The 17,452-nt window shown below is 37.5% G+C and overlaps 1 protein-coding gene across 1 annotated transcript in view; it reads right to left on the bottom strand.

Moving 5' to 3' along the window:
- DNER (delta/notch like EGF repeat containing) overlaps positions 1–17,452 on the bottom strand; it is a 215,930-nt gene that overhangs the window by 9,085 nt on the left and 189,393 nt on the right. The window contains 3 exon segments of the mRNA XM_067558948.1: positions 5,073–5,204; positions 9,433–9,546; positions 14,238–14,360. Coding sequence (XP_067415049.1) covers positions 5,073–5,204; positions 9,433–9,546; positions 14,238–14,360 — 369 coding nt within the window.

Here is a 17,452-nt window from a genome sequence, read left to right as displayed (position 1 = left end):
GTGTCCTCTCTGAGGCTGAATGCCTCTTGTGGTTTCCTTGCAGGAAGGTGCCTTAAAGAAAAGACTGAGCCCTTAGCTTGGAGGTGACTTCTTGAATCTTATCTGCTCCATCCCCCTTCATCAAATGACTGCTGATGTCTAAACTGACTGGAAAATTTGAATCCTCCACTGCTTACCTGTTGTCTTCAAATCTGGTTGTTTCTATCACTGGTCAAACTACCTCCAATTTAATACCACCTCTACCACATCCGTTGTTTATTCTTGGCAATCTTTTAAAGTGTTATGGGTGGAGTTTGGGTTTTTTCCCTATAACTGCTAGGATAGTACTAAATGTTTTCATGGCTCCTGCAGGCCTTGCAAATGGCTTGGAACCAGTGCTCAATCTCAATGAATAAAGAGCTATTTGGACTGCTGAAGTCTGACACTGTGTCTATAATTATGCAAATTTATTTTCACCTGGTGATTGAACCTGCCATGTCACATTCCATCCACCATCCTCAAATGGCCCACTGATTGAGTGACTTAAAAATAGAGTAGGACGAAGCACTTAATCATATACTGCAGGGACATGCACTTATTTATTATGTATAAGGTGCCTCTGGGATATTGTTGCCCATGGATGACTGATTTTAGGAGTTCATCTGCTGTGTGGCATCTGGGGACAGAGTCCTGATTACTTATTGACTCTACACATATAGCAGTGGTGCAAGAGGAGGTTACAGCTACAAGAAAATCCTTTGGACAAAGGTGCGAGAAACAAGTCAGGTTATAACGTGGGGTAAGACAGGCTGAGAGAGAGGTAAATGGGTGGGTGTTCTTTGTTTCTGTGGAGATGATGAAGGATTGGTGCCACTATTTCTTCAAGTTTGTGTTTGCTCAGAATATCTTGTACCCTCTGGAAACCTGAGTAAGTTTTCAAGGCTGCTTCTTTGTATTTGCTTTTGCACAGAACTGTGAAATTCTGATTAATCTGGACCACAATGCATTTAATGATTTAATGTTTCTGAGCATTTAATATTTTAATGTACTCTGCTTGCTAGTGAATGAAAGGGCCCAGCTATGTTTTGTTTGTTTCAATTTTGCAAGAGCCTCTGCTTTTGCTGTATAGCACATCTATCAGACATACAGTTCTTTCAGATTGTAAAATACACTTGGCCAAATTCAGACCTAATGTCAGCAGATACATCTCTACTGGACGCAATGAAAATCTGATTCTGGCCCAACGTCTTCAATCTCTGGATAAGAAGGATGTGAGGAATTTCTTCTGTTCTTTTTCCATAGATAAAATCCAAAAGATGCATGGCATATATTCCATGGTTAAGAAGAAAGTGGTGGTGACTCAAATTTATGATGATCTCAGTTGCCACAGCAACAATGATAAGATTCAGTAAGATCGTAGATTATGATATATATATAGTCCTAGGATTACCCTATAAATGATCTTCTCTGAGTAATACTATAGTTTAGCTTTTCTTGCTGATTACACTATCCATATCTGTGGAGTTTGAAAAGATACTAGTGCTAAAAGATAATGTGCAGGCACTCAGTGGTTTATAAATGGACAATTTTATACACAGTTTTAAACTTATATCTTAAATTATCCTCACTGGCCAAGAGCATTTCATTTTAATAGGAATTTTTTCCTACTTTGTAACTCAGGTTGGCTGCAGTGTCCCTCTATGACTGAGTTTTAATTCCATTGTTTTTCAGTATACATTGCTGTCACTGGGAAAGACCACAAAATGATCTAATAAATTTGGGGTTTCATTGGCAGGCAAATTATCTCTGGCTGAATTAATTGTCTGGATAATATTTGGAAGATAGTTAAAAGATATAGTTTAATAGGTAATTGAGGTGCCTTAACTCTGAAATACCAGTAAAAACAATAACCCCAGGGAAATAGATAGTTGGCTCAGTTGGGAGAAAGCTGCACAGGATGTAGAGCTGCCAATGTTAGACAGACAATTGTTCTCCAAAAAGAACAATCTCACCAATGTACAATCTCACCAGCCTCCTTTCTGACTAACAGCAGAACATCATAAAAGGTTAAGTTTTATCAATTTACGAATGTGGCTGAGTTACACCACAACATTCCATCTTCTGTGAAAATCTGGAACTTGACTTCATCACATGTTCGAGTCAGTCAAGTCAGGAGAATGACTAGTGCTTCAATGGTGAATTTAATTTCCAAACCAGTATTCATCAGTATGTGGGAATTGCTGAGGCTGTATGATGGATGACCTGCAAAGCTCTGACAATGAGGTATTCACTGCTGAAACTGAGGCAGGTTAATTGAGATATAAAATCAATGGGCCAAATTCAGACCTAATGCATAACTGAGGCCTAGTCTACACTAGAAAATTAAGCTGGTTGAGCTACACTGGTCAACTTGTGAAAAATCTATACTCCTGAGAAGCATAATTAAATCCCCGTGTAGAATGGCTCCTGACTGCAGCATCAGCAGATGATGTTATCCAAGCCATTAACGCTCAGATAATGAGCCACCACTAGTGATAACAGGGTGGAAGACAGACAGAACTGTTGGACTAGGCCCTGTCAGTGGGACTATGAAACACACTAGCACAATAAGTCTCACTATACTGCAGTAGTAAGCTTCACTGGTGCCAGTAGCTGCTATAGAAGAGATCCAACAAGGGGTTACTGCTGGTGGAGGCAATGCTTAAGGAAGATAGGGATAGCGTGAAGATCAGTCCTTGACCATTCAGAAACAACGGGTGAAATGCTCACCACATTGAAGACAATAGCAAAACTCCCTTTGAGCTGCATGTCTGAATGCAAGCAGTGTTAAGCACGAGATGCAGATAGCTCTCCCCAGTGAGCAGATTGAGGTCTTCACCTCCATGTGCACCAGCTCCCATACTTGCAAATTTACAAATGGGTAAATGAGCAGAGTGGATGTCTGAGAAGTCATGGGCTTAAGCATGAACCTCGTCTTGCTAATCAGGCACATAGTGTATGTCTACACTGGGGTGTGTTCTTAACTCGGGTCTAGTTAAAATAGCAGTGAAGACACACCAAATGTGCTTTTAACTTAGATTAGCACCTCAAGTTAAAGACTATAGAAGAGCCTGCGGTTGAACTCAAGCTACTAATGAGAATTAAAAGCTGAATTGTGTCTTCACTGCTATTTTAACCTGAGTTAGCTACCCTGAGTTAAGAACATACCTTTTTTGCCATGTAAACGTACCTTAAGCAACACAGTCTCCTCACATGCTTTACTCCTCTGCTCAGGCAGGAGTAATTTGTCATATGTGCAGCAGAGGAGGCGTCTTTCGCTCTCTGTCCTACTCATCACTTTTCCCCTGGTGCTTATACATGCAAGAATCTGCTGTTGGTGTGGAAGGACCCAGCCCTCAGTGGCTCTAGAACTCTGGATTCAAAGGAGGATCCCTGAACAGATGCTGCTGATTTCATAGGTCGGCTTTGCAGTACCCAGTAAGTGTATGGCTCTGCCTTTTTTCCTTTTATCTGACATGACGTAATAGTAATGTAATGATTATAATATCAAGGTACTCCAGGAAATGCATTTCACTCAGAATGGTATTGCCTTACTGATTAAGTAGAAGGCTCATCTCTGCCTCAGAGAAGCAACTTTATAAGAGAGTTGTAGAAGGTACTGACCTAAGAGCTCCCCAGACTGCAGCATGCACTGCCTACAGATAGAAGGTGAGAGACACCAGTGTCTTGGGAGTGGCCAGCAGTGCTAGCCAGGAGTAATCCTTGCATTTAGCAGAAATCAAGGGGTTGCAACAGACCCTGCCAAACACCCCAAGATGGTGAGGGAAACTTTATACAGGGACCAGAGATAATTTAGCCCTTAAAGAGGTTGATATCATCAACATTGTGCTTTTAGTGATTTGTATTTGTGCTATCCTGTGATTGATTAATGAAACTGAATTCATGAAGAACAAATGCAGAGACTTAGGCCTTAATCTAGCAAATGCTTGCATGATACAAAACATGGAGTTGTGCTCCAGCAGAAGGATGAGCAGAGGTGACCTCTGAGTGGAAGTAAGGCTGAGCTTTAGCCATTGCCTGAGTAGAAGTCAGTCTCAAGCACAAGATTTTAAAAGGAAAGGGTTTGGATGCAGAGTGGGCATGTCTAAGGAGACATGGTCCTAAATACAAATCCATTATCATAAAAGAGATGCTTCACTACGCTTGCACTTCTTTGGCTTTACTCCAGCTGTTATGCAGAAGTAACTTTGTGACATTCTGCCAGGTTCTCGCTAACGCAGGACAGGAGTCTCCTGAGAATTTTCTGTTCATTATTTTTTATCTTGCATTTATTTATGCAACAGTCAGCAATTGCACTGGGCAGCAGCGAGCCCTTAAATCAATCTGTGTAACCATCTGGTATTTGGAGGGGATATTTCATTGTAGTATCTGAACAGTGAAATGGTCAAATATACAGTTAAGCTTCCCAGTAAAGGAGAGAGAACTGCTGTCAAAGACCAAAAACAAGGCATCAGTGAAACATAAACATAGAGCTTGCTTTTCAGAAGTGCTGAGCATCTGCAACTCCAACTGACGTCAGTGGGAGTCTCTGAAATCAGGCCCACAGGCTTTACGTTTACCAAGTTAAAGTATATTCACAGTTGTGAAATTAAATTTGTGATCACTGGGTGCACCACCAAAATTTTCAAAGAGGCCAACAAAAGACACTTTGAGTCCAATTTACAGAGGTGCTGAGAATCTGCAGCTCACACTGACTTCTGCTGAAGTTATGGATACTCAGCATTTCTGAAAATCAGGCCTCGGGTGTCTCAAAGTTGAGCACTCAGAAATAGAAGCACCTAAAAATCAATGACATGTTAGAAAGTTTTGGCGTAAAAGATTAAATCCAGGATTTTATGCAACTTTGCTACATTATAGTTCTTTTTAAAGTGCATTTTCCTTCTTTCTGTGTATAGTGAGGTATTATTTAAGAAGTGCATATAGATTCTTTTACTATAATTTTAGTCCATTATTAGAAGTTTCCAGGACAATGAGCTATAAATATATTAAAAGGATATTAATAACAACACAGAAACAGTCTTCATAATACTTACGTATTTCACAATTTGCTCCAACCCAGCCATGTGGACAATGGCAGGTATAACCATTGGGTTGGTCTAGGCAAGTCCCAGCATGGTGACATGGATTGCTGTCACAGTCATTTATATCAATATCACACTCTTCACCTTAAAGCAAAAAAGAGAGATGCTTGTATATCGTGGATGTATCATGTAGCAAGTCAGTAGTGTCATTTCAGTCACTAAAAGCAAAAGCTGGCTAGATTCACAATGTTGTTATTAATATTAGTTGTTTCATCCTCTCATATCAAACATTTATTAAATTAGCAAAGACCAACTTTGTGACTTTGTAAATTAACGTTTTTCTGGTGATTTAGCTGAACACCTATAATTCTCTTCGGTGAAATAACATTTTGCAGTTCTGTATCACTTTCCATCTCAGGATCGCAACATGCTTTTACAACTGTTAAAGAATAGCCTTAGTGGAGATTAAGCATTATTATTTCCATTTTACAGAAGGAAAACTAAGTCAGAAGGACTAAATGACTTCACTAAGTTCACCCAGATCACCTGTCTTCCAGTCCTTTACTTGAAGCACAAGATCATCCTTCTTCCCAAGTCAAATGTGACAGAACAGTTTATTGCATATTACCACGTCTGCTATTCTAGTCAGTAAACTAAGACCAGCTAACACAATCAATTCATTAGCGATTAAGGGCCTGATACAGGTGGAAGACTCTTAAGTCCTATTTACGTTCATGGAAGTTAAAGATAATCAGTGCCTCTCAGAAATAATTCAGTATCACACAGGATCAGGCCCTAAACAATATTGTCCTGTTAACCTAACAGAAAACACCATAAATTATAAAACAGTAAGTATGTGTTTATATATTACTGACAGATTGAAAATGATCTTTTACATAATTGACTGAAGAGCAAGACAGGTGTAAATTATCTTAAAAGCAGCGTGTTTGGAGTATGCCAATCATATTCATTTGAAAATGAGACAAAATGACTAAATAGGTTGTATACTTTGGTCTGGAAGTGCAACCTGATGAATAAAAGCACTATTTTTTTTATTATTAAAAAACCCCCAGATTTCTTACTAAAAGACAGATTTGCCATTTTTAATACCATTCAATTAGTATATTTGTTTACCTGAGCACTTTCATACTGTTATTTTTAAAATGCTGTCTAGTCTGAAATAGATGTCACATATAACATTGAACAGCTGTTTACCTTAGTGAATTCTCTTTCATAGAAGCTAAATTTTGCTGCTAAATTTTTAAAGTTAAACCAATTCTATGCAATATTAACAACTTTCAGTCTTACAGGGTTGATTATAACTCAGCAATGTCCAAATTAATTAATTTCCTGGAATAAATATAATCATTTGTGTCTGCATAGAAGACTTGGAGTTGATTGCTTATTAACTAGACCATTTGTAAAACTGTCTTTTTATTAATTGGGCAATCCGTTTTGTTTTTTTTTTGTTTTTTTTTGGGGGGGAGGGAGATTGTGATATAAAACTTCTACAAACTGCAGAACTGTGCAATACATTTACTGCAGCTGTACATATAACAAACTATAAGCACTAATAAATGCAAAGACATTTTCAAAGGTTTAGCGCCAAAGTCACCCCTTGGATGCACATACATGACTCCCATTTATTTTTCTAGGGATATACAAGATTATCTTTAGAACACATCATTACCATTCCTTAGTTGTCCAAAGGGATCACTGTTGTGCTTTCTCCAGGATCTACCGGTAAGTACACTGTCTCCATAACATTCCAGCCCATTCTAGGCTGTGAAGTAAAAAATCAATGGCTACATTCTGCTGTGACTTAAGCCCTGTGCAACCTCCCCTGAAGTCAGTGGACTACATCCTACTCTCTCACACTGGTGTAGGACAAAGAAAAATTGGATATAGTGGGGTTCTGAGCACAGAACTGCGCTACAAGTCTGTGCAGGACTCCAGTCTTCTCCGTGGCAGAGAATCCCAAATGGACCACCAGAACCTCTGGCTCTCTTCCAATCTATAATCGAGATAGTGGAAGGGCACAGTGCTCCTTCACTTTCAAACCTTAGTTATAAGATGTCCCTTTGCTGGAAACTATAGGAACAGTACTGGAAACCTTAGTAATGAATGGGGAGTTACCACCAAGATGAGAGTAGTAGTACTAGACAGATAACAGTGTCTTTTAAAGGCTCAGGTTGTGGTAGCTTTTTTCTGCTTCCCCATCAGTTCAGTGCCTACTCTAAAAGCCGACAGATCCTGTTTCTAGGTCTGCAACTTTTCTTTGTATTTGTTAAAGTACATACAATAGATGGCCTTTGCTTTAAAACATCAAATGAAGAGTAGGTCATTAAAAACATATCATAAGAGGTTTCAAAACTTCATACCTATTATTTAATATCCCAGTCCAACATCAAAAAAACCTTTTAACAGTGTGTTCTTAAATGTCATTAGACTACAAAAATGTTACAAAATGTAATTGATTTTAAGCCATAACAACTTCCATGGGTGTGTTAAAGGAAAAAACAAACATTTTAATTTGATACAGATGTGGCACAAAAATCAAAGGCAGGACTGACAATACACAGCAATATTAATCATCTTAATATACAAAGCGAGGCATGCACGTCTAGTGGAAATGGGCTGCAAGATGAAAAAGAGCATGCACCAATGGGCACAATGCCCTGAGATTCCTAGGCTCTCAGTTGAAAGGAAACCTGTTAGCAAAATTTGTTAATGAAGTTGTAAGTCATTTCGGATTTGTGTTTGGCACAAAAGACAGTGAGCACTTGGTGTCAGGTAACAGCATTTAGTATTTGCATTGCTACAGCATCATACAGCTATTTCATCAGGACAGCTCCAAACAACATTTAAAACATAAATTCACATCCAGTAGTTGTTTGAACTACTGAGAAAGATTGAGTCAAGGGTCAGGTTCTCTCTTCCCATTTACCCAGGTAAAATCATCTTAAATTTGCTTACATCAGTTAAGTTACACATAAAACTAGAATGAGAGGAGAATTTGGCCAAAAAGCCCTTGATTTTGCAATGTTTTAATATAAATTGCAAATATTAACAATACTGAGAAGAATTAAGTCTTGGCTGAAATATTATATGGTAGGTGATGGTATTTTGTTGTCAGGAAATATTACCATATTTTATGATAACTGAATTTTTCAGACATTTAATTGCAATAACTAAACTTTTACCTTTATTGCTCAACTTTATTTCCTAAAAAGTCAAAAGCATGCATCTTTATTTAAAACTTTTAACATGAGATATTAATGGGAAACTTTTATGGTATCCAGAACAAGTGTGTTTTGAATGACTAATTTATCATTTTTACACCACTTTGAATTGCTCACAGTATGTAATTCCATGGATTTCCTCTCATGCTTCTTTCTTTAATGTAGCATGTCTCAAAGAAGCACCTAATGAAGATACTGATCACTTTTATACTACTTACAAGCTCTAGATCTACTGCGTAACTTCAAACATCAAATAGATTAATTTATAAGCATTAACCAGTTGCAACTCTCAGTCACATCAGTGTAAAGCTAAAATTGACAGTAGTTATTCTGGAGAGCACCTCACATGAATTTGCCCCTATGTATAAAAAGAACATGGAGACCAATATCAGATAACTAAAATACTCCAACTTTACCATAGCATTAGTAATAAAGAGAGAAATTAATTCTCTTATCAATAGGTGCTTTTATCATTAATAACCTGGACTTTACAGCAGTTCATAGTTTCATATATTCCAAAGTCAGAAGGTACCATTGTGAACATTTAAGTTTGGCCATTCATATAACACAGACCATAGAACTTTCCTAAAATAATTAGAAAAATGTCCAATCTTGATTTTAAAATGGTCAGTGTTGGAGAATAGATTGAGCTCTTTGAATCTTTCTCTACAAGGCATGTTTTCTGATGTTTAATCATTCTTGTGGCTCTTCTCTAAAAGCCCTCTTCAATTTAACAACATCCTTCTAGAACTGTGCGCACCAAACTAGACACAGTATTGCAGCAGCAGCTGCACCAGTGCCAAATATATGGGTAAAATAATTTCTCTACTCCTACTTGAGATTCCCCTGATTATGCATCTGAGGATTGCATTAGCTCTTTTGACCACAGTGGCACATTGGGAGCTCATGTTCAGCTCCCGCCCACGAGTTTCAGCTATATTTACAGTATTTCCCAGAAGTGCAATGCAAGATACTACTGCTATATCATTTCTATCCTCTAAAATGTCCCTTTTAACTTGTTAATTATATGAAAGAATAAGAAGATTCGGATGCCATATACTTGACATGTGTCTTTTTTTGGCCACTGTAATTAACAATTACACATTTTATGTAATTTACAAATTACTTGCCTGTAAATCCAGGTGCACAGACACATGTAGCATTTAGACCTTCACTGTCACAAGTGCCACCATTTTGACAGCTGATGTTAATACAAGGATCTTTGTATAATTCACAGTGCCTTCCTGAGAATAATAAATGAGCGTTATTGACATCATTCATACTTATGACTAGTCAGAAATCAGAAAGTGGGTTGTCTGCCATATGTGGAATGAGGGCAATGAACAGTACCATAAAGGCCTGATTGTTTTTCTCTCAGACACTAGGATAATTCACAAGTAAGTCGCTGAAGACAATTGTAAAGCCAACACAAGATCAGACTCAGGTCATACGTTTTTTATGGTGACTGGGTCTTAAAACATAGGACTCCCCTTCTCATTATTCAAGCAAGACTCTCCCCTTAAGACCTGATGGGCCAATTCCTGTTCTTAGATAATGGCAGCAATGGAGTAATAAAGAAGCAGTTTGGCCAGCTGTTTAATATTCTTCAATGGAAGTAACAGTTGCTATCTTCTATAACAGTTCCAATTAATACGAAACTTAAAATAAAATATAATATGTACATATTATTAAGTCTCTCTTCTCTTTCTCCAGTAGATTCAGATGGACTATGGTTTGACAAGGCAGTAGGAAAAGAAATCAACTTGTTCAAATATATAGGTTAATAAGATATGATTTGATCTGACTGGCAAATCCCATATCTCTTTCTTTGGTCGCCTGCCTCGGATCTTGAGCTTTGTGAACTCAGTGGTTTCACTTTGCAGCAGTTTGTGTGACCCTTATCTGGCACAGGATATGAAAACCTGGTAGCTTCCCAATTGGGAATGGGGAAAGAGGTCAGCTGCCATTGCAGCATCATAGATTATATCGAATCAGCTCTGCGAACACTTCTGCATAAATTGACTCACTGAGCTCAGTGGGACTGTTTTCATTCATAAAGTTACTCATTGTCCCAAGTGTTTACGCAGTCCTACAGGTGTAATGATACAGACTTGTTCAGGGTAAATTTAGGCATGAATTCGTGGTTGTGCTATGTAAAAACCGAGTAGTGTATTTTAAGGCTGACCTTTGATCTGTTGGTTGCTTTTGCTCGCATGATTCATTCCCTTTTCTTTGTGATCCACTACAATATACAATAAATGATACCTAAATACTGAGTACTCCATGCAGACATAAGGGCACACCTTCACAGATCCTACTGAGGAGTCAAGACCTAAATGACTAATTTTAAGTAACTATAAGTAATTTATTTCTGTGGGTAGTTTTGTGAGTTATGCTCAAACACCTTTGTTGGTACTGCCTTTCCTGAATGAAAAGATTATGTGCTTTACAGAGGCACCATCAACTTGAAATCTAATTAATTAACAAAACAACACAACAAAAATTTATAAATTTCAGATAGTACATCTTCATCTGAATTTCCCTGCCAGTACTGTGGATTTAATAGTCACATTTCTCTATTTTTTCCTCTCCCTGGCTGTGCACACAAAAAGTAAAAGAGATTGAATATAAAAAGGAAAACAGTGATACTGAAAGTCCAGTCAAATGCAAATAATAAACTGGAAAAATTAGAAAAGCAATGTCCTATCCTACATCCAGTCTCTTTCAGTTATTTGTAAATTTTAACCTTATTTTTCACTTGTAAAAGTAGAAGGCAAAAATATTGAGAAAGAAATACACTTTTCAAATTGATGATGCCCCTTTAATATCAACTTCAATTCAACAGATTGTGCCACCCTATGCTAACTATGATTATATGTAAGAATCTCAGAAATAATAGCCTCAAAAAGACACAGATTTATTTCAGTTAGGATATTTGCCAGGAATTACAGTCAACGTTAGGTTTGAACTCTCTGGGATCAGATACTTTATGAAAGGATATTAAGAAATGTACTAAATTACAAACCAGTTCCCATGCACTACCACGTGCTTAAAATTAATTTAAGGGAAACATTTTAGCTTTAGCCTTCTGCCCATCCATGATAATTATTACAGGTTTCCCATTTCAATAATGATATGGCTGAAATGAAATGAATCTAAAAGAACTACTTTGATTACATGCAATGTATATAGATAAAGTGTTTTGTACAAGTTCTGTCAGTTATTTTCTTATTTGTATTTCTACTACACATTTATGGAAATCGTGTATCAAATGGCTGTTTCCACCTGACATGCTATAACAATGATGAATATATCAGTATTACAGGGGACACAGCTTTACAATCCCTGCAGTGAATAACTCCAGATTTAGTGAGCTGTTTGATGGGTCCAGAAGACTGACTTGTTGGGAAGGTGTGGGAAGAGAGAGTAACTTGGAGGGAGGGGATTAACTGGTTAGGAAGCTAGCCAATGGCTATTAGCTATATTAGATTGGTGAGGGATATGACAGCATAAGGATTGGAACAAGGCAATGAGAGAACAAAGGATGGTGTAATATGTTAACAAGCACTGAGAAGATGGCTATCACATTGCTTTCTTTCAATCAACTTTTTACATAGGCTACATCTTCACTGACGGCAGCAAATTCGCCGCTGTCAGATCGATTTCTCTGGATCGACTGAGCGGTCAGTGAAGACCCATTCAGTCGATCCAGAAATCGACGTATTAAGACCACCTTCTCAAGTGGTGTAGCACTGCGTTGATGGGAATGTGGTTCCCATTGGCGCAGTGCAGTGAAGACAGAGCGCAGAACAGAAGCAGAGAAGTCGATGGGAGTTACGCAAGTTTTTTGGGTAGCTTGCGTAACTCCAGTCGACTACCGCCTAATCTCGGAGGTAAGTGTAGACAAGCCCATAGACTCCAAATCAAAGGTATCCAACATTTACAAACACAGCATTCAATGTTGCTTGACAATTCTCTCTTGCACTCAAGAAAAAGTCTCTACGAATTCATGAGCGAGTATTTTTAGTATTCATGTAATGGGCCCAATTCTGTAAACACTTACGCATTTGAATAATTTGACTGTCATGAGTAGTCCTATTAAAGTAAATGAGCCTGATTCTCTACTGCTCTGCGCTTTGTACAGTCATGCACATCAGTGCAAAGCAGGTGTGAAATGCTACCAAATCAGCATAGTAATGTTTTATACCCACAGCGGTATATATATACAGCAGTATAGGTGATTACTCAAAGTACAAGACAATGGAGAATCAGGCCCAATGAAACTACTCAAAGTAAAAAGCACAATGCCTTATAAAAATGTTTAATAGGATTGAGTACATACTGGCATTTCAAGCAAATGCTCAAAATTAACTTCCTATAATTTTAGGGATTAAAACTGGGGTAAGGAGGGTTTGCTAGATATACCTGTTGTGTTGACAGTATAATATGAAGTCTAAGCCAACACACTCTCAAAAACACCGTTTCCATTGTCATCGAAAAGCTGAGGGATAATTTCTCATACTTGGCCACTGGAATAATGCATTCTTCATGCAGTGGCAAAGAACAGGGTATATATCACATGAAACATATACTTAGCCTCAAGCAGCAGCTGACAGAGCTTCAGTCAAGAGAGAGAAGGATAGTTTGTTTGTTTTTGATTGTTTGAGGACATAAATGTGTAATGTTCCTTTCAATACTGGTGTGTATGTGTGTGTGGAGGGGAGGGGGGAGTGTGTGTAAACAAAAAATGTATATGCTTTACTCTTTCTATTGAAAACGAAATAAATCTATCCTTAAACAAAATATTCTGGTTGAACAAAATATAAATACATTTTTCTTCCTTTATTTTACAAAATACGTAGCAAATGCTCTATGAAAGCTGAATCTGTTGAATCAGGTACAACACTGATTTCAGTCAACATGGAGTAGGATTAGGGTTAAATTCACTGAATTACCATTACTTCTGAACTTTATGATTTGTAATAAACTTCCAAAGAACTGCTTACATTTTTATTTTTTCAGGCTAGATAGTTTCAAATACAGATTTCTTGTTTCTGTGTTTTTAACTCATTACCCTAGAGAAAATCCAACAAAAATCTGGGAAGTCCTCCAGCTAACGGTTCCCAACAATAGAGTCATAGACTAATAGACTATAAAGTTAGAAGGGACCATTATGATAATCAGGTCTGACCTCCTGCACAACGCAGGCCACAGAACTTCACCTACTTACTCCTGTAATAGACCTCTAACCTAAGACTGAGTTACTGAAGTCCTCAAATAATGATTTAAAGACTTCAAAGTACAGAGAACTTACCAGCAAGTGACCTATGCCCCATGCTGCAGAGGAAGACGAACGCCCCCTCCCCCAGGCCTATGCCAATCTGTCCTGAGGGAAAATTCCTTCCCGACCCCAAATATGGCGATCAGCTAAACCCTGAACATGTGGGCAAGACTCACCAGAAAGAATTCTCCGTAGTAATTCAGAATCCACCCTTTCTAACATCACATCACAGACCATTGGGCATATTCACCGCTAGTAGTCAGATAGTCAATTGCCAAATCAGGCTGTCTGATCATACCTGATAATGATAACTGATTACAAACTAAATCCAACAGCCTGTTAAAAAACTATCACTTTAACTCACAGTTTTAAAGGGAACAAAATAATCTAGTATGCCTGCAAACTACAGATCTGAACAAGCGAATTCTTACCCAGGTAAATAATACCACTGACTTCAATGGATCTACTTATGTAAATAAGAATTTGAATCAGGGTTGTGGGATGAGGTCCTACTTTAAATTACTTTTTCTATCTTCTGCAGTGGCATACTAAATTTAACTCCTCACTTCATAATTTTGTTACCTAGAAAGAAAGCATTAAAAAGCATGTGGAGTAAGTTATACTTACACAATAAGAGGCAAAAACATATTTTACCTTCATATTCAGCAAGGCATACACATTCATAGCTATTGACAAGGTCTCTGCAGGTGGCAGCATTCTGGCAGGGTGCAGAAAGGCATTCATTATATTCCTCTTCACAATAGAGGCCATGGTAACCTAAAGCACATGTGGGAGAAAATAGAACAAGCTATAAAATGCTTCCTCATAAAAGATAAGAACTTAGCCATCTTGGATTGCAGTTCATTAACTGGAAGGAATTGTGTCCTTCAGGTCACAGATAGCTACTATATAAATAAAATGTATTTAAAAGGGTAGACAGTCTGATACTATGAAAGATAGAACTCTGTTCATTTCTTATATGGTGAACTACAACATTTTCCTGACTTCAAAGACAGGTGTCCAAGACCATTACTGACAGTCTGAAGAAACTGTTCTAGTGTAGTGGTGAAATAATCCAATAATTCACCATTTTCATTATTAGCTTTGCCTTGCAGCAATTTAACTGGCTTGGAGTGATGATGATCATGTAATACTACAGTTAGCATTTATGCTGTATCTTATTCTTAGCACTGTACAAATTCAAAGTGCTGCACAAACATTTAACAATTCAATTTTCGCAGTACTCATGGGAGGTAGGCAAGTATTATAGCTTAATTCTGCACATGGAGAAAATGGGAGCATAGAAAGGCTATGTGACTTGCTAGTGGCACAACAGGATGAGAAATCATGAGTTATTTAGTCCACTTGACCATGCAGCTTTTTGCAAGGTCTAGTGGATCATATGGTCATCTGTCTTAACAGTAGTTGAAATGTCTTTTTCAACTTACTGCATTAAGTCAAAGGAGCATTTTTTCATATCAGGTAGTAAGATAAATAAGATCACTGGGGCAGTATAGGAGTAGGGCAGGGATCGACTAGCTATATTACAGTGTTACAAGAGTTCTGCTGCATAAGACTTATTACAAAAGCTCTGTCATAGCTTCCTCCCTTACCACTATACTATATTTTCCTTTGCACGTAATTCCTAATATGATTTGTGTATAAAGAAGAGAGGAGTATATATTGTACCTTCTGTTTCTTGATTCTTCTGGCCAACTCACTACTGTATCCTATATTATTTATATAGAGTTACAAGTGTGTATGATACTTACACATGATTCTATTCAATACCAAGAAACACTTTACATTATTTGTTAAAATAGTTTAAATCTCCCCTTTTTTTGACCCATGGTTTTTATTCACTAAAGAAAAGTTCCCCCTTTCCTCTCTTCCAGCTATATGTTACCATCTGTATTTAAAATGCAGGTCCCTCCATCTTCAGTATATTTTATTTATTAAACATATTTCTACTTTTCTCCCAATTCAGTAGTCAGATCTAATTTTATAGCCAATTAAGACCTATGCAAGATAGAACTGAAATATTCATTCTTGTATTTTTATTGATGCTTAATAAGCAGAAATAATTATTTAAGTGCAGCAATAAGATGAAAAAATTACATGCATTAATCTGCTCGTTATGTTATATGAAATGACTGCTAAAATGAACGGCTAAGGACTCGGCTGTGGTTTTGCAACAAGCCTCGAGTAAGGGGTAATGCAAAGTTGTGCTTCCTCAGGAAAGCAGACCAAAGACCTTCTTGTGACCTTGCTCCAGGGGGGAAGTAATCTGCATGATACTTAGTGCCGATTACTTACTCATCTGTACTGGCCAATGCATTAGGGTGATAGAGCCTTAGATCCACTCAGTCCCTGTCCCAGCTCACTCACCTGCATGGGGAGGGACAATAGATGCCTTGCAGAGGCTGCTCTTGCCCCTCCCCCCCTTGGCTGGTCATGAAGGTAGCAGGGGATGACGGAGCATTCTGCCCTCCTGCTCTCTTGTGCAAGCATGTAAAGTGGCTCACACATGAGCCATAAAGGTGATATTTTCAAAACCACCAAAAATTTAACGAACAACCCTGAACGCTCAATTCTCCGTTCTTTGGTTGGGAGTTTTTCCTCAATAAAGAGTGCAGAATTGACTTTGAGTCTATGATAATGCTACTTTTTTTAGCCCATGTTCTCAAATATTACAGTACACTATATTCTTATTACATACATCCACTATCATAAGGTTTTATTAGTGTTTGTTAAGCACAGAATGTTCTCAACACTATACAAGACATCAGTGCAAAACATGCTCACCCTGTAACAATATAAGCAAAAATATTTTAAAAACTTGTTTGGCGCTTTAGTCCACCTTTCCTACTGTCTTGCTATTTAATTGGCTTTGAAGAGCGTTTTCAGAACAAATTCAAAGCCCTTAAATTCAAATCCAAAGCAGTTTGAAATTTTGGCATTTCATTTGAATTTTGGAATATTTTTCCAGATTTAGAAACAAAAATAGCCTGGTGAAATTTCATCAGTTTTGAGTGGAAATTGGATCATTCACTCAGACCTGATCAAATGCTCTTGACATTTCATTCTGATGAAGATCATAAAACATGTAATTACACTCGTGTTGATATTAAAATCATTGTTTCACAAACAACATGTAGAGTTACATGGAAAAGCCATCTGCCACAGTATTTAATATTACATATCACAAACACATCTTTTCTCCACAGTCACTCTAATTTCAAACGCACTGACTCTCTGAGCTACCATAGCATCTTTTCCTCTGAGGTCTTATACATGTAGCTGGGATACACCACTATGAAAACTGTTTTGTAAAGTATAATGCAGTACTGGGTGTTAAATAGTGATTATATACTTTAAAAAGTCTCTAATCACTTATTTGTTACATGTTTTTATAAAAACAACAAATAAAGAAATAACTGGCAAAAAGGTTTCAAATATCAGGGTGCATGTAACAGTTCATAATGTGTAGGCCTTCCACTGTATTTTACGTTTTGTTAAATAATATTTCGTTTGGTGTGAAAACTGTACTGCACTTCAGGAGTATGTTTTTCCCCAAAGAAGGAAGTGCAAAAGGGGTAAGATTCTTATCTCAATTAATTGGTGTCAACTTAGAGTAACTCTGCTGGTCCAAGTTCGCCAAGTCATGGATAATTTTAAAAAATTGAAGTATATTGAGATACTACAGAACAAGCTTCCTTTTTCACCATTACATCCTTACATCTTGTGGTTGCTTGAAACTATGAGTGCAGTGCTTCCACGTGCTATCATCTGTGTATGCAGTAATCTCTCTTAAGTAAATCATTTAAGCAATCAGACTGTTACCTTATTACAAATCTTTTGAGAATCCT

Source organism: Emydura macquarii, unplaced genomic scaffold (assembly GCF_026122565.2).
Source record: "Emydura macquarii macquarii isolate MOO-44397 ecotype Brisbane River unplaced genomic scaffold, CSIRO-AGI_Emac_v2 contig_18, whole genome shotgun sequence".
Taxonomy (NCBI): domain Eukaryota; kingdom Metazoa; phylum Chordata; order Testudines; family Chelidae; genus Emydura; species Emydura macquarii.
The sequence above is the reverse complement of the archived record's forward strand: the minus strand, read 5'-3'. Positions and strand labels throughout refer to the sequence as shown.